The sequence below is a fragment of the Corvus hawaiiensis genome, chromosome 3 (genome assembly GCF_020740725.1).
Source record: "Corvus hawaiiensis isolate bCorHaw1 chromosome 3, bCorHaw1.pri.cur, whole genome shotgun sequence".
NCBI classification, from domain to species: Eukaryota; Metazoa; Chordata; class Aves; order Passeriformes; family Corvidae; genus Corvus; species Corvus hawaiiensis.
In genome coordinates this window covers 5995797-6021044 of record NC_063215.1, presented here as the reverse complement: position 1 = coordinate 6021044, position 25248 = coordinate 5995797, and the positions used below count along the sequence as shown (strand labels likewise).

General features: G+C 43.3%; 2 protein-coding genes across 4 annotated transcripts in view; both read left to right on the top strand.

Moving 5' to 3' along the window:
- RCAN2 (regulator of calcineurin 2) overlaps positions 1 to 10779 on the top strand; it is an 84964-nt gene extending 74185 nt beyond the window's left edge. For all 3 annotated transcript variants that reach the window (XM_048297708.1, XM_048297710.1, XM_048297709.1), the window contains one exon: positions 4356 to 10779. In XM_048297708.1, the coding sequence (XP_048153665.1) occupies positions 4356 to 4516 (161 nt within the window). In that variant the 3' untranslated portion in view covers positions 4517 to 10779. The remainder of the gene's footprint in view (positions 1 to 4355) is intronic.
- Positions 10780 to 12808: 2029 nt separating this feature from the next.
- Positions 12809 to 24185, top strand: ENPP5 (ectonucleotide pyrophosphatase/phosphodiesterase family member 5). Its single transcript, XM_048297705.1, has 4 exons — positions 12809 to 12916; positions 14790 to 15659; positions 18745 to 18921; positions 20270 to 24185. The coding sequence occupies exons 2-4, from the start codon at positions 14795 to 14797 to the stop codon at positions 20638 to 20640; spliced, it is 1413 nt and encodes a 470-aa protein (XP_048153662.1). The 5' UTR covers positions 12809 to 12916; positions 14790 to 14794; the 3' UTR covers positions 20641 to 24185.
- Positions 24186 to 25248: the final 1063 nt, after the last annotated feature.

The window sequence follows — 25248 nt, the reverse complement described above, 5'->3', positions numbered from 1 at the left end:
TCCCATGAGTTTGATTCACAGATCACAGCTGCACTGATGGGATCTGCACCATACAGTAACACCCAGCACAGGTCAGGGTGCTGAGCACTTTTTTTGCTCCATGCATTCTCTCGTGCAGTTTTGCACTCTGTCAGTGGCCACTTGCCTCCACAGCTTCAGGCACTGTTGGAAAAGCAGTGCAGGGCACCATGTCCAGTTGCCCTTACAGACAAGTCTACACCAGTTGCACTCCTCTCCATGTTACAGAGCCCCTTATCAGCATTCCAGCAGGCTTTGCACCTCAGGCTACTCCTCCAGGTCTTGCACAATACATTTTTCACATTATGAAAGCACCATTCTGAAGTGTCACACATGGTGGCTCTTGAGTCCACAGTGGTGGCTCTTGGGATACAGAAGAGGCCTGGCAGATGTCTGTGCCACTTGGCTGTTGGCTCTTGGTTTCATTTTTGTCTCTGAGCAATTCAGAAGTGGCTGTTCCTGCTATGCTCTAGCTGGGCTTCTTGAGAAGGATGCGCAGCACCTGCCCCTGCTCTGCCCCCAGTTTGGCTCACCCTTCCCTAGGGAAGGGGAGAACAGGTGAGAGCAGGACCCTGCCCAGGAAATGCCGTACACAGAGATTTCAGACAGTCTCTCGAGGCAGATTTTCTGCTCATGTGTTTTCAAACTCTTGTGTTTGTCATCACTGATTCAAAGGAAATCCTAAATATTTCATATGACTCCCAGGAAGGATTAAAAGGGGATGGAGGGGCAAACAAATGGTGATAGATAAAACTTTTCATCTCTGTCCTTCCTCTCCCTGCTGTTCTGTGGCTGCTTTTTCCCTTCCCTCCTTTTACCAGGGGCAGGGTACCGGGGAGCTGGTGGATGGAGAAAATTGTTCCTCTGGTTGGGAGAGGAGGATGCCCTGCTCCTGCAGCATCAGTCATGGGATTCCAGGGAGCAGTTCCTCTGCTTTGCTATGGCAGATCCATGTTGTAGAAGTGTTCTGTGGAGGTATTTTGTGGGATGGGCTGTAGCTCTTCTGTGACAAACAAAGGACCTCCTATTATTTGCACCCTGGTATTTGTAAAGCCCTTAGATGAAGGGACTGTAAGGGGAAGGTATTTTTATGATGCTAATGCCACATTTACATGGAATGGGCAGCTCTGAACTCATTAACCTTTGCTCATGAGATTGATTTAGGGATGAGATAGCTACACATTAAAATTAGCATTTATTCATTATTCCTTATGTATATGAATATCAACTTTGCTGGACAAATGGGCCCTGTTAGGAGCTGCAACATCAATGAAAGGTCACAGTACTGACTCACAAAGGGATAGAAAATCCTATACCATTATTTTTAATTCTGAAATACCGAAAGTTGCTTCTGTGGTCATCTTTCTTGCGTCACCCGAGGCTGTGGGTTTACTCCTGGCTCATGTGGTCACAAAAGGTTGGGCTCAGTGACATAAAAGCAGCTGTGCTCATTGTTAAGTGGGGAAACTTCAAATTCTTACTGTTTTTCTTCAGCAAAGCAAATGGATAGAGAGCAACATCACTGCTATTTTCAGGGGTTTATCAGAAAGTTTTTCGGACTTTGTAATGGAGGTGCCACAGCTGAATTCTTCCCTGAAGGCAGAGGTTATGTTTGAGTATATTGGATAAAGTTTGTGATATTTTTTTGAGTAAATTTATGTGAGTTGCCACTGTTAGGTTATGTGAAGGTTTAAACTTTTTATTAAAGGATAGAGATAGGCTGGAGGAGAAAGACCCCTCTCCTCAAGAATCCTTTGGCTTAGGTAGCCTGTAAGAATTCTCCAGGCTCCAGCAGAAGCAGGAGCATGGATCAGTGTAGGGCCTGAGAACACAGAGACATGCTGAATGAGACATGCTGAATGTCAGAGACAGCTGAATGAGGTCACTGGACAAATGCTGGGGTGGTTTTAGTTACAGAAATTGGTGAGTCTTACCTGTGTTAACCCCACTTGCTGCTCACAGCTTGAGATAACCTAGGTCTTGTAAACATAAATCCACTGACTCAGCCATTACTTCAGTAGCTGAACTGCTACAGACTTAGTTTTTTGGGGTTTTTTTTTATGCTGGAGGTGTTAAGAGAAAAGAAAAAAAATACAGAAAAAAGGCAGAAGGGAAGGGCTAATCTGGCTGTATCTACTGGATTTTTATTTTGTGCTTATCACCTCAGTGTTTTTCCGCAAACAGTGATTATGTTTGGAACAAGATACAGCGGTACAAAAGTCCCACGGTTACTGTTGCCCTGTTCCTAACTCAGCCATGAAAAGGTTTTGTGGTGTTTGAGCCACAGCTCTGCAGGCATGAATAATGCTGAGTACAGAACAGAGTCTGCAGCTCATTTGTGCTCAGAAATAACTGTATGCCTTAAAAACTTAATTTATGAGTGCATCACATTTTGGTTTGCAAAGTGACATTAATTGCTGCTGCAATTACTTGTGCCAGAGGCATCTGAATATTTTTCCTTGCATCTGTACTTACTTCCACTGTTCTTTTTCAGTGGAAAGAGTCCTTCTGGGAGGGATTTGAGCAGTAAAAGAATGTGGCATTTGAACTGGGATTATTACCTTTTAAGAGGGCAGTGAATCTGATTTCCTTGGCGGTGCTGGTGTGGGAAGACAGGCCGGCGCTGCGTGTGCGCAGCCCTGCGGAGCTGCCCGTGGTGACAGTGACCAATGCAGCCCTCGGTGCTGGCTGGCGGCACTGACGTCAGCCCAGAGCTGAGAAATTAGCTGAGACCCACAGGGAAAAATGGGCAAAGAAAAACCATATAATTCCTCAATGCAGCACAACCAAGCTATTTCTCTTTTTATATTTTAGCCTATCAGCAAGACCTGTAACGCTTTGCTCAATTTGGATTCAGAGGAAAGGTTGCCAAAAATAGAGCAGTTAAATGTCAACATTAATGGTATCACAGCAGTAAAATATTTCTCACAGCAAGATGCCTGACTTATAGCTATTATTCACTAGCTGCCTCCTTGTTTTTAGGCAAAAATACAGCGTGTCCTCTAGTCTCAAGCCACCCAGGCTTATTTGGACCAAGGAATTTGTCAGCACAAAGAGCATGTGAACACAGTCCCAGAGCTGTATGTGCTAATGCAGGGCCAAACCTGCAAGCTCTTCCTCACATGAATTACTCTGCCACAAAGTGGCCAACAAATAAAACTCCAAATTAGTCCCACAAGCAAGCCACAAGTGCTTTGAGACAGGGACTGCTATTTGCTTCCATGGTGTAACACCTGGCACTTCTGGGTTCTGCCAGTGGTGCAGCATTTAGGAGCCACTGCACTACAGAGGCGATCTGGGATGGCTGGGGCCTCACCTTCCTCATCTCAGAAGATTTTGCAGACAATGTTTTTTTCTTAAAACTCTTACATTAATTCCTTGCAATTTAATGACCAATACCTACTTGTATACCATGTCCAATCCAGAATATGTATAGTGCCAGCAGGCTCAATTCAGGACTGAAAGTCCTATGTCTGATCCCTTGTTTGCTTGTGGACTTTTGCAGGTAAACACCCATGCCTGTATGGACCATTCACTTAAGAGTTGAACTTCATGATCCTTGTGGGTCCTTTCCAACTCAGAATATATTCTGTGGGGGAAAAAAAAAAAAAAAAAAAGCCATGTTCATCAGAGGAGTACTGTGTTGAGTGTTGAGACTTAAATAAGGAAGAAAATATAATGTACTGTTTAGGCGTTCAGCCTGCTCTAGTGAGCAGTTATAGACTGCTCTGTAATCACATCTGCAGAAACAAAATTTGTTGCAGCTCCAGCTAAACAGCTTTGAAACTCAAAATCCATCTGGAGCAGAGATATGTGGGTTTTTTATTTCTGGAGAAATTAGATTAAGTGTTGAAATATGTCTGAGGGCGACAAGTGGACTTTAAATGGGACTGAAGGAACGCCACAGCAAAAATAAAGAACAACCCCAACCTAACAGGTGTGAAATGACTTCAGACCAAAGGTTGGATAGGTTGGGTTCCAGTTCCTCTTTTTAACCATGAACTTCTGTGTTCTTTCCCTCTGCGTACTTTGTGGGTTTATCTCAGTGCTGTTAGCCACCAATATTGGTGCCAAACACCATTATAGACAAAAGTGTGTGTGTATTTTATCATGCCTTACAGACCTCTGATCAAACTGCCTCCTGGGGCAGGATCCCCAGGATGTGTTGTGGTAGCTGACAGAGTCCAGCTGTGCTGGTGCTCACCTGTATTTAGGAGCAGCAGCACACACTCACCTCCCTGTCCAGGTGTGGAGTATTCTGCAGTCCAGGAGTGCCACAGGCTGTGTTGCTACTTAGATTGCCATCTCTTGACGTGACTGCTTTTCTCTGCTTCCAGGAGAGAAATACGAGCTGCACGCAGGAACAGAGTCCACTCCCAGTGTGGTAGTGCACGTCTGTGACAGCGACATGGAAGATGACGAGGACCCAAAGAATTCTCCAAAGCCAAAAATCATTCAAACTCGACGCCCCGGTGTGCCACCACCTGTATCTAACTGAGCCTCTCCCGCAGAAGCAGCACTTCTCTCTCCTCCAGCACAGCTCTTGGTTTTTGTTTGCTTTGTTCTGTTGAAAGGCAGCCTTTGCCTTCTGAGCACCGGGACATTAAGGTCATTGAAACCCCTTCACAGTAATCAAGCCTCTGTAACAAAAGGGCTAGGAAAATGATCTTTGTACCTGTAACCATATCACACACCAACTGATAGATCTAGCTGGAAAGGACAAAACAAGGCTGAGGAAACAAGGGAGGGTTTCAGTCTGAGGATCTTTTCACGGCTATAATTTGCATGCTGAAACACCACTACCAGAGATATCGTTTGGGTGGGAATTAGGCCGATATCAGGCTTGATATTCAAACTCCCAGGATTGCTACTGCCCTTCATCGAGCAGCCTGCTCCTCTGCCCTCCTCACTTCCCAACAGACCTTAGTCTTTTCCCTTTTCACTCTTTTTTAAGGGGGTAGGTGTGTTGTTTTTACTCCACTAGCAGCTTGGTGGCCTTTTCACACCCCCCCCCCCCCCACGAATTTTCTGTAAGGAATACTATCTTTAAAACATTTTGAGAAACAACAGAAAACAACTCTATTCCACCAACAGCTGTAGGGAATGGTGGTCTGAAATGGTGACAGGGATGTGAGATGGAGTTCTCTGGGCTGAGGGGAGAGGCAGCAGCTGCTGGAGGGTCTGGTGTCTGTCAGTCCTTCTCTCTGAGGAGGAGGGAGCCTGAATATCAGTAGGGATTGTCAGTTTATCTTCCATCAGGGGATGAGTGGTGCTTCTCTCCGGGTCTGCAGAAGAGGAGCTGATTGACTGCTCATGTAAGATGGGATTCCTTGCTCCTGTCATAGCTGTATGTTCCAGTAATGATACAGGCTGAATGCTTTCCTAGTGGTGTGGTGAACAGCCCTGAAACTGTCAGTAATTACTTGCACATCTCTAATATTCAGCCCTTTTCCCTCCCCACTTCCTGTGCTTCAAAGCCCTTCTTGAGCTGTCTGCAGTTTGGGTTTGTGGAGGTGAGCAGAGGTTAGTTAAAATTCTTTTGTTGGTTTTTTTTTTTTGTCTTTTTTTAGGCCAAAGAAAACAGGACCATAATTACACACTTGAAATTAGACTGCATGCAACTGAATCTTCTTTTTCACCCTGTCCTGCATGTTTCTTTCACTTGCAATATATACTGGGTTACAAAAACTGTTCTGTATTTGCATCATGGCTGACAGCAGACAGATCCCAGACTCCCTGTCTGGCAGACCTTCCATGATGATTTATTTTTTTAATGCATACTTGTCATTTTGAGAACATATTTTCTAGACATTTGAGCTCAGATTTTGCATATATTTAAGCATGCGCTTAATTTATGCACATGAGTAGTTCCACTAAAATTAATACTGCAGAAACCAAGCATATGTGTAAGGTATGGTGGGATTTTTAAGCTAATTAGCTGCAGCTGTACTCTCCAAAGTGACTGTAAAACGGCACAGTGAGCTTCCACAGTTTAAAATCCTTTACAGCTTAAAATAAGTAAATACATTTTGGAAGCTTATTCTAGGATCTGAAAAGTCAGTTTAGGTTCTGTAATCAAGATTCTTGTCGTAAAACCTAATGATCTGGTTTCTGAGGGAGGGTTCCATCACACCCTTAATTAGCAGCGAAGCTACAAAGCTTCAGCAGAGTCAAGTCCCCCTTGGACAACAGGCATGTTGCTCTGTCAGTGAGGACAGGAGATGGCATTCTCAGCGGGCCTGGTGAGGACGTCTGGGAATGAGGACTTGTCATTCTCACATAGTTCATCCTCTTGACCACCACAGCCTCCTGATATTCCTGATGAGATGTAGTTCTTTACTCAGCACATTTCTGTAATGTGGTAATTGCTACTGGATTATGGGCATCGTTGTGTGCGTATTACACTGATAGAATACTGCTCATTAAATACAGCACAGACTGAACAGAAAATCGGGCTTTAGTATCCTCATGATATCTGTGTAGAGTTTTCTTAAAGTAACTCCTTAGAGGTGTCACTTAATTATTTTTTCAGTGATACATTTTAAATTGTCTTAAGGAAACAAATTGTTACTCAGGTCACAGCCCTAGGAATGTATCCTGTTGAAAACACCATCCTAGGCTGCAAATGGCATTCCAGGAGTAACACCACTGGCTTTTTTGAGAACACATCCAGACCTGATGTCCATGGGGTTTAGCCCAGTATAAACAGGGACAGTAAGATTTAAACACATAAACAATCAGAGATAATCACCAATGGATTTTTTTTACAGGCAAGGCTGTAGGAGGCCACATCTTGTCCTTGCATCCATGTCCTCAAACTTCGGAGAGATGAGGTTCTGAACTAAGGACTTTGGCCTCAAATGATGTAAAATTGTACTGCAAATTAAAGCACTGGACCTTAAATGTTCTTTCCTCAAAGTGCATTTTCAAACATTTAAAATGAGGCCCCGTTCAGTGACTGCTCTGTGCTTTGTAAAGCTGTGTGGTACTACCCTGGAGGCAGCAGGACACGGCTCATTGCTTGAAGCACAGAAATAGAAACACAATTACAAACCTGAAAATTCAAAGCAGCCTCTATGGTCAAAGCTTATATATCACCTGTATGTGATAAAATAATGGCCATCGTTTAAAAAAAGAGCTTCAGGTATTATGGAATAATGTCCCTATCATCAAAGCATCAGCATTTGGGACTCATGAGAAAAGCTGGTATTTTACTAAAGGCTGGTTCTTGCCTGACATGGAAGGAAGGCTTCTTTCAAAAAATGCTGACTATCTGAAACGGGAATTGTCCTATTCAGTACATCACAGGCAGAGCCCCTACTCATTTGAGTGTGAATTTGCTTTTCTGTAGCTTCTCCAGGGTCAGTCGCTCTGGCTTGCGCTTCTCACAGGGTTATCAGTGAGTTCTCTCATGCTGGAACCCTGGAAGAATGAAGCCTCAGTGTTACATTGTGGCTCCTGAGGCACAGTGGCACAGCCCACGTAATTTTAATTTCCTCCCCAATGCAGGAGCTGGCCGGAGTGGCTGGAGGTGATGCCCTAGGGCCTCTGTTGGGTGGGCATGGCTCCTGCTGCTCCTTGGAAATTAAAAGAAGGAAATAGGGGAGTACAGCTGCTGTTTCTGTTGCCTGCTGCCTGTTTGTCCTTTCTGGGTTCTTCAGATATGAAATTGACATTTTAATGACTTCCTCAGTATAGGTTGAAGCATGAAAACATTTCCAGTGCATGGAGAGAGTGTATTTTGGAATCTGCTCTTTTGGAACAAAACAACAAATTTCTGTGGCCTTGATTTTTGTAATTAAGACAAGGTAATGCAAACTCCCCCCTTCCTAACATACACAGACACACTCCAGTAAACTTTGTTTTCAGCCAAGAAAATATGGGAAGAGTATCCCTTCCTCAACCATAGCAAGACTACAGCCACAGTTACTGTAAAATGTTTTAGGTTATAAAAATTCTCCCCCTGCATAAATTGCGTAGCATCAATTTGATCCTAAATTGTGTGAGAGGGGTGGATTGGTTTTATTTTGGTCTTTTCCACCTGTCTCCCATTCAGCAACACTGAAGAAGCTTTCAGCAAAAATACAGATTGTTGTTTGTACCAAGTAATGGACTGAACTCCTGGCAGGATGCAATTCCAGTGGTTTGTCTGAGCACTGTCGCAGATGCCATGAGCATTTCCATTGTATTGTACATAACTTTTGGAATATTCTATTTAGTCATATTTTATAGGAGTATTAAAAAGCTACTGGCTAATTAATCACTTTTACACTTGTATAATTCAGAGCTTAGTTTAAAATAATAAATATGGCAAACAGTATTCTTGTGTTCTGCTTGCATTGGCGTTTGGAAAAGCAACATTTAAAGAGTTAAACTATATCAATAAACTGAGTAGTGTGTTGTGTGCCCCTGGTAGAATTGAAAATGCTTAAATGTGTGACATAGGCCAAACTCTGTTTCAGTAGAAATTAGGGGGAAAACAGCCTTCTTGTTGGCAGGATATGCCATGTTCCATTTTAAGCTGCTGCAGTTTCACAGTCATGTGAACTTGCTCTGGTTTGCTGTGGATTTGGCTCGGTGTACACAAAAAAAGCTGCAGTGCAGTCGCTGGTGAGCAAAAGCTCGGCACGTCCCAGCCCCCCGGCATGGTTCTCCCTGGGCTTTTATAATCATGGGTGATGCAGTGGCCATGAATGCTTGGACAAGAACATGGCATCCAGCTGCCAACTAGGCTGGGGAAAGAGTTCTGTTAACATTCATTATTACAAAAAATTGAAACTAATGTGTCTTGCATCAGTTTGTACTGGGTCTTGCAAAGGATTGGAAACTGGGAGATGAGTTTGCTGATAACTGTCCCGTGAAATTCTGATATCGAATTGCTCAGATCTGGATTGGGAAAAAAATGATTTGTTTTTCTTTTTCTGTGTGCCTGGCATAAAAAACTTTGTTTCTCAAAGGATGATTGTTCATGCTTCTGAAAATTAGATCTGCTTAAGAAGTCTCATTGGAGATGTAAATTCTGAGCTCCTTAATTTCTTTGGAAAGAACAGGCCTTAACCTCTGTGTTTTAATTAGAAAAACTAGTAATAGTGAACTTTTTCTGGGGTTCTTTTTACCTCTTCTAGAGGTGAAATGCAGGAGGCCTAGTTTATTCTTCACTTTGAGCACCAAAAGAGCTTCCCTCACCACAGTGAGTTTCTTCATCTACCCAACTGAAATGCTGTGTTTGCGACATGCCGGCTGTGGCTCTTCCATCATGCTTGGCACTGGACACAGCACTGGGAAATAAGCTTCAGGGAAATGAGCTTCTCTGCTATCTGTGGATAGCAGAGAGCTGTGTGTCCCACAGGATCAGACTGATCACAGTCACAGCACTTTCAGATCCTCTAAAGAACCTTTACTGAATTTAGTTTTGGTCCTTCTTTAGTGGCAAAGACTTCATCACTAAACTTTTGCTGTTTCAGGCTTTCTCTCACATACCAGTGTAAATGTAAGAGCTTTCCATTTCCTTGATTCCCTTTTGGCTAAGAAATCACATTTACTTCTGGTTTATCGAAAAGCAAAACCAGGTATGGAATAGAGTCCCAGCTCTCATTTATACTCAGCATCATGCAATGTTCTTGAATAACTAGTTACACTAGCAAAAGCCCCAAATACTGCTTTTCCTGGTTTAACCCATCTTCTGAGGGAGTACAGCAGCTTTCAATATTCCAGGCTCCTTTTAAAAGGAGATGTTTTTCTAACAGTAGCTGTGCTCTTTTTTTTTGAATACATGTAGACTGCAGCATTCAGGGGTAAAATGACAAGGGAGGAAGTGCTGTAAAAGCTCTTTCCCACAGGTCTATTTGAAGTGTGGAGTATATTTTCTTTGGCTTGGAGGGAAGGGAAGGCAGCACTGATAAAGGCAGAACAGCAGCAGCCCTCTGGATGGAAGAGCAGGAACCCTGAATGCCCCCACTGCAGAGATGCTCAGAAAACTTTAAAAACCAGCCTGAACTCTCTCTCCCCTTCTGTCAGTTCGTTCAGTTGCTACACAGAGATTCTGGGGCTGCAGCAAGAGTCATCTTAATACAGGATTGTGTCCTGATGCAGTGGCTACAAAGTCTAGATAGGGACATTTGTTAGGGAGATTCTTGCTGGAGTAAGGCTGGGAAAGCTGTGAAGTGTGAGCAGCCTTGAAGTTAATGAAAAGTGAAGATATTCAGAACCTTAAAACAGACTTCAGGATTCAGTTTTGAATCAGGGGCTTCCTCACTTGCAACACTGAGAGTATCCAGCAAGAAGGATTAAACTTCTCTACTATTCTCACCAGAAAATCAGCCTTTTTTTAACAAATTATTGTAACTGATCATTTATCTAGTGCAAGAAAGTTGTGTCTACATTAGTGTCACACAGTTGTGTTCTCTTCACTGTTGGGTTAATGAAGGTAAATGTTCTGAATCCATTTTAGAGCAGAGTTCTTGTACAGAAACTTCAGAAAGAAATGCCATCTGTAAGGACTGGTGGATTCTTAAGTGTCAGTTTGGCAAGTTGTCCTTCTGTGGGTAGCTGCAGAAATATTTCGTGTATGTTGTTGTAGATTTAAAAGCATTACTCATGGTTTCATTCAAGTGTCTGCATTTCTGACACAGATGTGACATATCTGTATATATTATAAATCAATACTATTTTTAACCACATATTTTGTACAAATATTCACATTAGCTCTGTACTTCAATGAAAATCTATTATGGTATTAAACATTTTGGTGGAATTAGCAAACTTCTTGTCTGTGCTTTGCTTTCATTTTATAACAGCGTTAAGCAGCTGAACCATTTCTGGCATCCAAGGCAGATACCATTTCCAGCTCCTCATGTTGTTCCTTAAATCCAGGTGCACCTGTACCCTCTAGTGACTGATCCCAGCCACTGCAGAGGCAGCTCCCAACACCTCCGGATCCGAGTGAGAGCCCAAAATCAAACCTGAACCAACAATAAATGTGAGCACAGTTTTTTCTAGCTGATGAGTAACATCATGGAACAGCACATGGCTGTTGAGGGACACCCAATGAGAGATTTCAATACACAGAGGTGCAGTTTTGTAACAACTTTTTCCTTTTTCCCCTTTCTCCAGAGTTTCTGGGTGGGGTTCATGGCCAGGAATCGGGTGATGAACTTTGTGCTACAGGTGTGGTCCAATTCAGTTTTCTGTGCAGAACAGCCGCATCCACACAGGTTCTGCCAAGCACAGCAGCAATGTGATTCTCCAGGCTTGGACTAGCTCAGCCTCACACCTGTAACAGAACAGTAATGAAGGAGGGAAAAAAAGACATTAAGAAAACAATTTAAAGAACCTTGACCCCTACTACAATCCCTAGAGCTGCGGTGAAGGGGAGAAAGGTATCACACACATACACACATATATTAAAAAATATTTGTTTATTCACTAGATAGGCAGTGCATGTATATATATATATTCATCAGATAGGCAGTGTCAGCTATAAAGGGATTAATAAGCATCGTGTTTGATTCTGTATGGTTGGACTTGATGACTGTAAAGGTCTCTTCCAACCTTGACAATTCTATGATTCTGTGTTCCCATGCATCAGTAAGAGGATAATGGTTTTGTACACTGCCATGAAGTGGGGTGGGGGTCTGTGTACATACACAGGACACGGACTTTGGACTCATATGTAGCAAAGGAAAGGTGGGAAACCTAGCTTGGATTTCTGTCCAGTTCAGCAGTTTGGATTCTAGTGAAATGAGGAAGGAAAAATTCATTTCCATTCCAGGGCGTAGTTGTGGGTCTGGACATCACAATGTGGGGAAAAGCATCTGCCAGGAAACAAATAGAAAATTTAGAGCCTCAGAACAGAAGAGGAGAAAAAAGTCTAGAAAAAAACAGCAGAATCAAAACTTTTTTATTTTTTTAACTGAAGAAGCACCTCCAGATGTCCAGAGAATGAATTTTGCTCCTTGTTTTTACAGTTGGGTCACAGCCCATCCAGCCCTATTTCTATTTAATTTCTATTAAATTTATGACATGCAGCAACACCCTTACAACCTGCCCTTCTTGACACCTGCACAAGGGCTGTACTGGGGAGCCCACCCCAAACACACACCTCACCTGTGACGTGGGGGTGCTGGTGGCAGTGGCTGAACATGAGCCAGGTGTGCCCAGGTGGGCAAGGTGACCAGTGGCACCTGGGCTGCACCAGCAATAGTGGGGCAGCAGGACCACGGCAGTGATGTCCCCCTGTGCTGGGCACTGCTGAGGCCACACCTCGAGTGCTGTGTCCAGTTCTGGGGCTCTCAGTTCAGGAAGGACATTGAGGGGCTGGAGCGTGTCCAGAGAAGGGAAGGGAGCTGGGGAAGGGTCTGGAGCACAAGTCTGGTGAGGAGCAGCTGAGGGAGCTGGGAAAGGGGCTCAGCCCGGAGAGAAGGAGGCTCAGGGGGGACCTTCTGGCTCTTCACAGCTCCCGGACAGGAGGGTGCAGCCGGGGGGGGTCGGGCTCCTCTCCCAGATAACAAGCGACAGGACAAGAGGACATGGCCTCAGGCTGAGCCAGGGGAGGTTTAGGCTGGATATTAAGAATAATTTCTTCACAGGACGGATGATTAGACATTGGAATAGGCTGCCAAGGGAGGCGGTGGAGTCACCGTCCCTGGAGGTGTTTAAGGAAAGACTGGACATGGCACTGAGGGCCGCGGTTCAGCTGACACGGTGCCGCTCGGTCAAAGGCCAGACTCTGATCTCAGAGCTCTTTCGCGACCCAAATAACGCTGTGAGTCCGCAATTCCACCTCCCCCTCCCTCCCGGGCCCGCCCCCGCGCGGTCCCGCCCCGCACGCTCTGAGTGACAGCGCCGGGGCCGCTCCCGGGCGGGGCCGGGCCGGACCCGCTGCTCCGCGGCCCCTCAGGTAACGGCGGGCGGCTCCGGGGCTCGGGGGGTGCCCGGCGTCCTCCGGCCCGGGGCTCGCGGTGGTGCGGGCGCTGCGTGTGGGGAATGGCGGCCTGGGCTCGGCGTTCGCGTGTGCTGAGCTCCGGCGGCCGCCGAGCGGGGCCCGGGGCGCTTCTCTGTCGGTCGTGTCCGTCCGTGTGTCCGTGTGGCAGCTCCTGCCCTTGGCAGTCCGGTGGGTTCGTTCCCCCAGAGCCTCTCGGGTCCCCCAGGTTTTGTTGGTGCCGAGTTCCGCAGAGACCCGGGTCAATAGATGTGCTTAGGTTGTATCCAGGGGAAAACAATATGAGGAGGCCTTGGGGAAAAAACCAAACCACCCATCATTTATTATTTATTAAGAGCATGCAGTTAAGGAGTTGGAATAATAGAATTATAGATCATGATGAGGTCATTAGCTGTGTAAAATTCAGAAGTAAAGACTTGATTTCACTTGAGAAGGCTGCAAGGTGTACTTGTCCCTCCCCAGAAGGGGAATTTATGGGCTATGTCTAATTCGGCAGCTGTGTTCCTATGAACACAGCAGCGTGTTGGCCTTGTGTCCTTCAGGTTCAGCTGGAAGAAATGTCCCATTAGGTGGATCTGAGGGAATCTGTAGCCTTTGGGTCTGTGTTGTTTGCTGAAAGGGGCATTACATCTCTGGAGTGTCAGTTTGTTCTTAGCAGAACTCAAAGCCTGGATTTTAATTTCTAGAGACACACAAGTTTGGTGTAACATTTGACTGCCTGCAAGTCACAGAATCCTAGAATCACAGAGTGGTTCGGGTTGGGAGGGACCTTAAAGCTCATCTCATTCCAACCCCCTGCCATGGGCAGGGATACCTTTCACCAGTCCAGGTTGCTCCAAGCCCAGTCCAACCTGGCCTTGAACTTCACTTCCAGGGATAGGGCAGCCACAGATCCCATTCCATTGTTGCAGTGGTATTCAGATGCTTTTTACACTGTAACTTCTTATATTCACTAGGCTATTTATGTACTCTAAATATTAAGATGGATTTATTGTTACAAATTCACTGTTTTCCAGCTGAATTTCAGTGGTGACTGGGTCCCAGAGGACTGCTGAAAAATGGGAACCTAAATGGAACTATGAGGAATATTGGTACAGCCCACATGCAGAACTGGATTTAGCAATATCTGGTCTTGTGGTTGTGATGCTGTTGAGCAATAAGTGGAGAATATTAGCATGAAATTTTAGGTCAGTTACAGACAGGGAATTTCTGTGTGAGGGTTCTTACAGGGATCTTGCTTTGAGTAGATAACTGAGTTTTAAACAAGAAGATGTTTGGGAAGAACAGGAGGAGACTGGGGCAGGGGAGCACAGCCCAATACAATGTGAAATTATGTGTCCTATGTCAGATAAGGACATAATAAGGACTGTTAGATAAGGAATGCCAGTCATAGCTAGAAGTAATTCATGTCCTTGAGACTTAGGATCAGAACTGGAGTCACAGAATGATTTGGGTTGGAAGGGACCTTAAAGGTCATCTTGTTCCAGCCCCCCTGCCATGGGCAGGGACGCCTTCCACTATCCCAGGTTGCTTCGAGCCCTGTCCAGCCTGGCCTTGAGCACTTCCAGGGATCCAGGGGCAGCCACAGCTTCTCTAGACCTGTTCCAGGGCCTCATCACCCTCACAGTAAATAATTTCTTCCTAATATCTAATCTAGCCCTGCCTTCTGTCAGTTTGAAGCCATTCCCCCTTGTCCTGTCACTGCCATTCCCTTGTCCTTGCCTGCTTTTGTAAAATATGTCTTAGAGTATATAAATACATAAGGAGTATTTTAACCACTCACTTTTAAAACTAAGTCATGACTTTGACAACTTCTGTCTCTGCTCAACAGATGCCATGTTGCCTCAGAAGAGGGGACAGATACCTTCCAGAATAGCCATGAGCAGTTATTGGAAAGCCCTTGGAATTTTCTTACTCTGTCTTCAAAGTGCACTGTCTCACCAGCCAGCCCAGCCCAGAGTGCTGCTCGTGTCTTTTGATGGGTTTCGGTGGGATTACATCTACAGAGTGTCCACTCCCAATTTTCACTATGCCATGAAGAACGGGGTGCACGTCAGGCAGGTCACGAACGTGTTCATAACGAAGACGTACCCCAACCACTACACCCTGGTGACCGGGCTCTACGCAGAGAGCCACGGCATCGTCGCTAACGAGATGTACGATCCTGTCCTGAATGAAACCTTCTCCCTGAACAAAATGAACACCCACAACTCCAAGTTCTGGGAAGAGGCCACCCCAATATGGGTGACGAACCAGAGGGAAGGACACAAATCTGGTGCTGCTATGTGGCCTGGAACAGATGTGAAGATACATGGAGTCTTGCCTACACATTACATGCCCTACAATGAATCTGTTCCCTTTGAAGACAGGGTAGCGAAGCTCATTGCCTGGTTTACATCAGAAGAACCCATAAACTTTGGTCTCCTGTACTGGGAACAGCCTGATGAGATGGGCCACTTTCTGGGCCCTGAAAACCCACTTATGGGAGCGATAATCAGTGACATTGACAGAAAACTGGGGTATCTCATTTCTGAACTGAAGAAAGCGAAGCTGTGGGATGTGATAAATGTCATAGTCACAAGTGATCACGGAATGTCACAGTCATCCTTGGAAAGGCTCATTGAGCTTGATCAGTACGTGAGCAGAGAGCTCTATAAAGTCATCGACCACTCCCCTGCAGTAGCCATTTTGCCACAAGAAGGTAGGAGCTACAGCAGTAACGTTCCCTGAGGAGATACTGGAGTGTCCAAACTTTATAGACTGAGTTGGTGGTAGCAGCATAGCAGCACTGATGGCAGTAGGACATCAGCCTTGAACAAAGAGCACTTGCAGGATCCCTTTGGTTTTTTTGCAGGCTCTGTCAAAAGCCTGGAGTAACTTTCAGAAAAGAAAAGGGAGCAAATCTGTTTGCTGTTGACTAATATTGCCAAGGATCCTTTAGTCCTTGTGAGAAGTAAAATAATCTAATGGCATTATCAAGGCTGAATGGTGCTCTAGATAGATAACACCTGAATGTTACCTATCTTGCCTTTCATCAGGATGCTGAAGCCATAGTGGAAGAATTATCTTTCTAACTCTGAGAACAGATTATATTTCTAAACTGAGAACAGATGGGGATCTTTGATAAAAAGAAAGCCTGTGTTGGCTATTTGATTAGATGCCAGCTATTGTAGTTCACTTGAGTTTTTTCCCCCGTCATGCTGAACAGCCAGCCAGTTACATTCATACCATTTTTACTGTGATAAAGATGGGCAAGAATAATGTTGGAATTGAAATCTGAAATCTGGTTACAGTCACCTAAGGGTTGCTGAAATGTCAGGTGTATGTTTACTGTCACTAATGCATCTGCTCTTTATTTTGATGATCAAGTACTGTAAACTACTTGGTGCAGATGTGTTAACCTGGAAAATAACACCCCTGCCCACACAAACAAAGTGCTAATTTGGAAGTTGAGTTTTCAGGTGACCTTCTGGAAAGGTGTTTTTTAAGAATTCTGTAACATTTGCATCACTAATGGATAGATAGCACTCTGTATTTAATGCCCAAGCAGGGAGGGTGTTTGCAGAATTAAGTGACCTTTAAGTGCATGAACAAGTGTGTCTCATCATTTTTAATCTGGAGAATACTCCAGACTAAAATGTGAGTATGCCCAAACGGAGGCCTCTGCTGTCTGAGCGCAGGCAGGCCCTGTAGCTGGGTGCTGTTTCTCTCTGTGGTGATAAAAGAGCCAACTTTGGGAGCTTCATCCCCATTGAGGCAAACATGGTTGACCAGGATGTTCTCATTAGCAAATAAAGAAGCTGTAAAAGTAAACTTCAGTGCTGAAATGTCCCTAATGCAGTAAACAAGAACTTGAAGATGCATAACTTGATTCTCCCATCTGCTAAATGCTGAAAATAAACAGTATCTCTGCTGCAATTAGATGACAGAATAGTAAAAAAGCCATTTTGGTGGATTTCAGAAACAGCTTGGATTTGATTTTGCCCAGAGATTCAGGTATTTATTACACTACCAATAAACAAGAATTAGTTTTGAGCACAGCTAAAATTCTGTTCTTCCATGATACCAGCTGTGATTTTTATTATAAAACAATGAGTTTCACTGCCAGTTTAGGTATGAGCTAACATATGCTTAAGTACATAACACTGATTCTTCACCTGTTATTCCATTTGTCTTTCTTAAACCAAGGGAATGGTAAAACTTAGTGAGACTGAGAAAAAGTTTGAATGCTTTAAAATGCAGCAATTTCATTTAATTGTTTGGCTGCATATTGCTTCCCCAAGAGATGGATTAAAGCCATCATTTAACTATGCTGGTATATCAGTGTGTGTGGGGAACTAATTAGATGTTCACAAAAAAGGTACCTGTAGCACAGCTGGTGATGCTGGCCTTTTTCTTTTATTTAATATAAATATAATAATTCAAATAATTAACATAAAATCAAGTTTGGTATATTTGGGACTTCTCCTCCCTGCCATCCCATATAGAAAACTGGCATAGCAAAATTAACTTTATAACTGATATAGTCCTAGAAATGCTGCATTAGAGTCCCTCTTCTTGTTCCTGTAACTATTGCTGATGTCTTAGCTTTTGCTGTTTCATATTGACCTCTGTTTTGCCTCTTAATTTCGTGATTCTTTTTTATTTTGGTGCCAGTTTGAGATAAGAAATATACATTAACGTATTTTCCTTCAGAATTTCTATACTCTATTCTGGGAATTGAGGGGGAAAAGGAAGAAGGAAGATGATTTCTTTAGAAACACTGGCCACTTTCTCCCAAACTTTTTTCCATGAGATCCATTCAGAACTCCTTGGATGCTGGAAATGGCAGGCTGAAAGGGGCCTGCAGACACACTGTGCATTCAGCTGCACATGTCACACAAATATTTACCTGAGTCATGGGGCTGAGGGATTTGGTGTGTCACAGGAATCTGTTGTGTGCACTGCACAGCCCGCAATAGAAATCTGGCTTTAAGTGGAGGTGGGGAGTGAAGGAATTTGCTCAGATGTCAGTTCCTGAACTTGCTCTTGTGTTCCTGGCTCTCTGTTCTGGTTCCTCCTTTCTGTGCACTGGTGTTCCAGCCAGCTTGTCCAACTGGTTGTGGTTCTTCAGTGGCTTTTACTGGAAAGGCAAGCTCAGAAACTGGAAATAAGCAACTTAAAACTGAGGTTGCAAAATGCCTTTTTTACTCAGTGTTAGTAGAGCTCTTGAGGGTTTGTGTTCATTGTGACTAGGGAAGGGAAAGGAGAAGGCACTGGGAATACAGAGGAGTAGCTCATGCTGTTGGCTGTTACTGAATAACAAAGGAAAGCAACAAACAAACTGCTTTAAAATAGATGAAAAGTGTCACTTGTCACAGCCAGCTGGGTGACAGAATTCGGCCTGAATGTAGCCATTACCTCACAAACAGGCTTAGGAGCTGTCTTCTTGCTTTCAGGCTTTGCATGGAGCTAGGAGAGTTTGGCTCCTTTTCTAGGAGACAACTCAATGCTTTCTAACTCATTCCTGTGAGAAGCTTACATTCTGATAACTGTGAAATGAGGGGTTTTTCTAAAATTAGCAAGGCACTTCTTGCTTGGTAACAGGCTGTGAAGTCTGGTGCTGAGGGGGATGTTACCGTGACTGAGGCTCTGGATTTCTCACAGTAACTTCTGTGCACACTGTTGTCTCTTACACTTCTGGGGCATTTTGCCCTCTTCTTTCAGCTGTATTTTAACTACTGATGAGTTCAGTAAACACACTGGTATGTTTAATTTTTTCTTTTGTCTCTCTTGTTTGTTTGAAGGCAAAGTGGATGAAGTATATGAAGCTTTGGCCAACGCTCATCCCAACATGACTGTATATAAAAAGGAGCAGATTCCAGATAGATTTCATTACAAACACAACAGTAAAATTCAGCCCATCTTAGCAGTGGCTGATAAAGGATGGGAAATTGTACATAATAAGACTGACAGTTTTCTGTGTAAGTATTCTGTCTTTATAGTGTGTTTTGCAGTATCTTCCAAGGCAGAGACCTTAAGTGGTACTTTCTCTCCTAGTATCAACCAATGTTCATTTTTTTTTTATTTGTAAGGCTGGGAGGGAAAACTAAAGTGTGTAAAATTTATAATTTTTTCCCCTGATGGGATGAGAAGTACCCTACTCTTAGGGGAGGAGGATCTGCACTTACTGTTTCTTTAAACATTAAATTTACTGAGATAAGAGCAATCACATGTTTTAGTGGCCCCATACTTGAGGTCCTTCAGGATGTAGCAAACCAACAAGCACTTCTTGAGCTATTAAAAAAGAAAGTTGTAACTGAATGTATTGAGTAGAGGGTGAATAGGGTTGTTTTATCATGTTTACTTACTTACTGGAGAAGGGTTGGGTTGGGTTGGAAATGGAAGAAGACTTTTTGAAAATCCTCAGCTTGTGTGGGTGCTACACTTGAGTAACCTCATTCTATTGCTACAAAGAGTCTTGGATATTGTGTTACTGCACACCAGTGAATTTCATTTGCCTTGGAGGAAAAAGTGCATTCTAAGTGATTTGGAGGTATAAAACCCTGATCACTTTCAAGTTCCTCACCTTGAAGTTTTGAAATTTATTATAGGTAGCATGGAGACAGTGAACTGTAACTTCTTGGTTACCTAAAATACAGGGGTCATGTGGTCAGTTCTTACATTTCTAATTGAGAACCTTTTGAACTTTGGTGCTAGTTATGAACCTGAAGACCACTACCAGCAAGACATAACAAGCTTTTCAGTAGCTGCTGAGAGCAGCTTCTTGTACCTATGTGTTTGACATGTTCCCTGTTTTTAATGCCCCTGTCAGGAATGGGCACTGGACACCCACCAGTGAGTTCTTCTTCCTTGTTGAGGAGTTGATGGTGCACAAAATTGGACAAAATGTCAAAGGTTCTATTCAGAGTCACATGGACAGTCTGACTCTACATGTTTTTTTTTAATTTTCTCAAAGAGATCTGGACCAGTTGCAAAGTTGGAGTTTTTCCTTGAGGAAAATTAAGGAAGTTTGGGTGTACCCAGGGTGGCATTGACAATGGTGTTACTGCCATATGAGCTCACCTTTTTTTCCCCTCTTTGCCAAATAGTGTTCTCCATTGTGGGTTTTTTTAGGTCTTTTCTCTTTGTAGTTCTGAGACTTGGTATGTGCTAGGAGACATTTGTGCTGTCAATCAAAACAATTCTTCTAAACCTCTCTAAGGATAACTGATGGCTGTGCCTTTTCTGCATTCTGCTAATTCTAGGAAAAGGTTCAATGCTTGTTTTGCAACTTCGGGATATTGACCTTTACCTATCTTCTATTTCTAGTTGGTAATCACGGATATGACAACACTGTACCAGAAATGCATCCCATTTTTTTGGCAGCTGGGCCTGCTTTCAGAAAGAATGTCACCAAAGAATTCATGAATGCGACAGACTTGTACCCCTTACTGTGTCATCTTCTTGGCATCAACCCACTGCCCAGCAATGGTTCCTTCAATGCTGTGAAGGATATACTTGCTGAAGAAGTTCCTGGAGCCCGTGGAGCAGACACCTACTCCACTGTTGTAGGAGTCTTCCTGGGCAGCTTGCTTGTTTTGGTTTTTACTGCAGTTTTTGTTAAGCATTTTGTCCTCGCCCAAGCAAATTCCATGCAAATCCAACACACTGAAGCTGCCCAGCCACTGCTGCAAGATTAATAACACCTGGGATAACACCTCAAACACCTCCTGTTTGAGGCTTAAAATAAGCCTTTACAAAGAAAATAAACAATGGAGGTGGATCAGCATAAATATGTGGAGTGAACGGAGATGGGTGCTGATTCATTGGTACTCTGGGGCATGTACAGACCAGGTATGCAGAGAGAGGGCATGTTCCTTTTTCACCCTGCAGTCACTTCATCTTCCAGGGGTTGAAGATACCGTAGGTAAACGTGGAAAGCTCTGTGTGTATGAAGACCTGTAGTGACAACAGACCTCAAATACCTTATTATGGCTAATTTTAGGACAATAACATAAACTGGGGTGCACTTCACAGACTATTAAATGGTGATTTCATTTCCCACCCTTTTTTTTTCTTTTATTCTTTGGGAGGTTTTTTGAGTCTCTTTGATTCTAACAAGTCACTGAATGGTACTAAACTTCCTTGGGTTTTTTTTTTTCTTCTCTGCCCAAGGAAGCTTTTGCATGGATCACTATTACAGATAACTTGGTGGGTTAAATCCTGCAGAAAAGAACATTATTATTCAGCTAGGTCATGCAGTGCTAAGTGTCTGTTTGGAGTTACATATATTTCTTCCAACTACTGTGTTAATTGTAGCCCCAAAAAATGAATCTAAGTGGTATTGCCTTTAGCAATCAGCATTAAACTGCTTGATTCTTAATGTTTTAAAATTTTATTTCGGTAAATACAGGTTTTTACCACTTTAGATATGATTTTAGGTAAATGTAGATCTTTACTTTTTCTATTTCCTGTACACTGCACTAAATCTAGGAGTTCCATGCAGCTGGCAGGATAAAGACACATACAAGCACCACACCTGTATATCCAAATGGAGCCTTTTCTCTGAGTAAGTTCTCTCTGAATAAGTTAAGGAACATGGATGCTCAAGCTGGTTTCAAAGTGCTGTCAGGCTTGTCCCTGGGTGTGCATCTGGTGTGATGTTGGAGACTGAGTTTGACTTGTGTCTTGTGCTTTATCTGCTGTGTCTGCATGGGCCTTGGAATGGGATGATCAGGATTACACATGCAGTTTAAGGGCAGCTGTATAAATCTTAAGCCATATACGTTAAGTCTGAAAAAGCACACTTTAATAAAAAAAGGTGTAAGACTGGAGTTTCTTTTTCCAGAGGAAAGCCTCTGTTAGGGAAAAATATTAATTCTGAGTTAACAAAGGTACATATTATTCACATTCTTTTATGTGTAGCAATAAATCTTCTTGCTAGTGTAGTTGTGGGGGTTTTTGTGAGCTCACTTAAATGGTAGGTGAGAAGCTGCTGCTGAGGTGTATATGAAAAACATATTCAGAAGTGAGAAAAGTTGTCTATTGTCAGACTTTTCCCCTTCTCCCTGGGTGAGATGATAGTATTTCTCATCACTTTGTTGCTGAGTACAATGCCTGAAGGAGAAAGAAACTTTCAAAATTCGTGCAGACGTAGCAGACTGAGTATTTTAAAGTGCAATTGATGGCTGTATCCACAGCCCCCAGCAGAGGGCAAGGATGGGAACACTTTGGTTTTGGCTGTGCTCTGCCAAACCAAGGGCGTGACTGACAGACAGTTCTGCAAGGGGAGGGCTGGGGTACGGAATTCATTTTGCTGGGCTAAATTCCAGACTTAATGAAGACTGCTGGGTTCCTCTGTGATGGCAGGGACACTTGCTTAGCACCAAGCTGTCTTGCAGACAGATGCGGACATTTCCAGAGGCCACATCTGGGAGCAGCGAATGCTTCAGAGGGAAGGCAATGAAATAGCCCAACTTAAGGGATATTCTGGAAGTTCAGCTGTAATAGTAGCTTTAGGAAGGCAGGAAAAATGCAGGTCTGGTGGAAGACAGCCATTAATTTGGGGGATGTATATGAAATCCTGTGAACTGCAACTGGCTCAGTGCTGTTACTATGTTGTGAATGGCCTTGTTTTCCTGCATTGCCATTTTCTTAAGAAAACACTGAAGGAAAATGTCTGTAAGGCTGATTCTTAGTGCAGCTGGCCATTAGCTGTGCCTGAAGTTGAATTTGCTTGCACAGCTAAAGCTGCAGGGGCTCCAGCTGAACTACAACAGCAGTACCGTGTTCACAGCAGTGTTCAGAGACTGGGGAAATCAGAGCAGGAAACCCGAATCTCTGAGTTGTTACTAATCCCTTCCCTACTCACCTTCCAAAAAGTGGATGGCACACAGGAAGCTGATGCATTGAGTCCACCTTTTCTTGCTTGTTGGCAGCTTAAAAATGAATTGTAGCACAAACTTAGTGTGTGTTTAAAGAAGATCTGCAGGCTTTGATAAGGCAATAACAGTGGCAATTGTCATAACAATGCCATACCCCTCACCTGTAGCTTCTGCACTTTGGAACATGTTGCTTTAGTAGAAATTCTTATTGCAGTAATTTCATAGCAGCGATCGTGGCAGATGTAAAAATAACTGGGTTGTAATCTCAGAGCTTTTCCTTAAACTCCACTTTAACTGTGGCAAGTGTAGTTCTATCGTCAGCCAAAGTGACCCTTGGTTTTAAGGAGGGGGCAAAGTTTGTCAGTGTTGTTCAGTCATCTGGGACTTAGACGTACCTGTCCAAATATGCAACAAGGGAAGAGCAGTAGGTTGCCCCCAACAAAAGGTTTGGGAACAATAATACTCAGAGTAGGCTGAGGACACGAACATGAGAATTGTTGATATAATTGTTCTGTATTGCACTGTGAGGCCCTTCTTAGAGGAGGGCAAAATAAAACTTTGTAAAAAAATGAAGGGAATCTTGTAGTATTTGGGTATTTCAGTTTAGGGTCAAACATTTCTTTTATTCTTAGGTGCATTTGCAGGTATCTCTTGCGTAGTTCCTTGTTAGGACATTTGCCCAACTGTTTTAAGTTGTTGGATGTGAGCTTAATGAAATTGAAAGCACAGATGATGCCATTGGAGAAAAATAGAGACTTCTTCTCTGATGTGACATTTTGCAGACACCTTTTTGGGTGGGATTTGGTTTCTGTGTATATGATACTTTCTATGATGTACAAACAACTTTACCGGAAGGCGAATCTGAGTACACTGTGTACTGCTTGTAACTTAAGCTTGGAAACCAAGAATGATGCATGATGTGTTTCATTACTGACTGTGGAGCATACAGATGTCAAATGTTTTCTTTGTTTCTTCTTGTTTGGAAATGCTGAAGTTAAAATATATCTTTGCTATAATGCTGTCAAGCATGGAGTGCTGGCTTCATTTAAAACACTTCTGGAAAACAAACTTGAACTGGGGGGCAGATGACTGGGGGAGAATGGTCTCAACTTGTATGCATCCCAAATATTCCTTGGACTCTGCATAGTGTGTGCCTTTGTTAAAAATAACTGGAAGTGTGATAGAACCTAGGAATTTTAGGTCACAGTTCTTACATAACAGACTTCTTGTTTCCCACCTTGCTGCCATATATGGAAAAAGCTATCAGTTACCAATAGGATTCCAGTTTCTTTTACTAAAAAAATATCTTCCAGACTTTCTTGGTCAAGAGCTGCAGCAATGCTGCTTCAAGAAATGCAGTCACAAAAAAAAAAAAAAAGAAAGAAAAAAAAAAGGCAGAAAAATCAGATTCATGAAATCATTTAGGTTGGAAAAGATCTTTAAGATCATCCAGTCCAACCATTAACCCAGCACTGCCAAACCTGTTGTTAAGATGAAGTGTTGTATAAATTGACTTTTCATACAATCATAGGATGGTTTGGGTTGGGGGGGACCTTAAAGATCAGCTCATTTCAACCCCCCTGCCATGGGCTGGGATAGGGACACCAGTCAGAAGTGTGAACAACACAATCTTGACCTGCACGTGGGAGAAGGACGAATGTGCAGTGGTTGGGTCCTGTTGTTCTGTAAAATGGAAATTTAACAGGCTTACTTCCCAGTCTTCTTCCCTGCTTAAATAGTGCCATGGATGCTGTGTTGACCATATCTATGCTGCTGTACAAACCTTTCATGGCATGTTTGTCCTACAGTAAAGATGATATAAGTATTTATTAGATGATAAACTACAAAAATTGCTGCAAGGTCGTGAAAATGATAAATTCAATAGTGGTACCAGCCTTTCCATAATGAAATCCTGATCTGAATCATATTAACAAACCTCCATTACTGTTTTTTTGCAATAAAGGATGCTACCAAGCATGTTAGAGCAAACATCTGTCCCTGTGGTCTGATCCTTGGAGGTACACAAAGTAGGTTTATTTTCACAGGCAGTGTGTACGCAGCAAGTTACTGAAAGCAGTATTTCAGAGCTGTAGTCAGGTGAAATCAGCTCAATTCTGGAACTGTTTCCTTGATGCCAATGCTCAGAAAGCACAGAACCCCAGAGGGGTGGATGTTTTAGGGCTGCTGTGCCCAGAGTGGAGAGGTCCTGTGTGGAGGCAGTAATGAAACATAAGCCTTCAGTGCTGGGAAGTGTCACTAAATATCCCCTATTCCCCTCTAAACTGCAAAGTCAGTTAAGTGTTAGGAAATTCCCCTGAATTAACGTGCCCTGTGTGACCATTGCTGAGTTGTGTCTATTTAGCAAGTCATTAAATGTTGCCACAAACTACTGTCCCTTGATCGCAGCCTTGAGGAAGCAGAAGC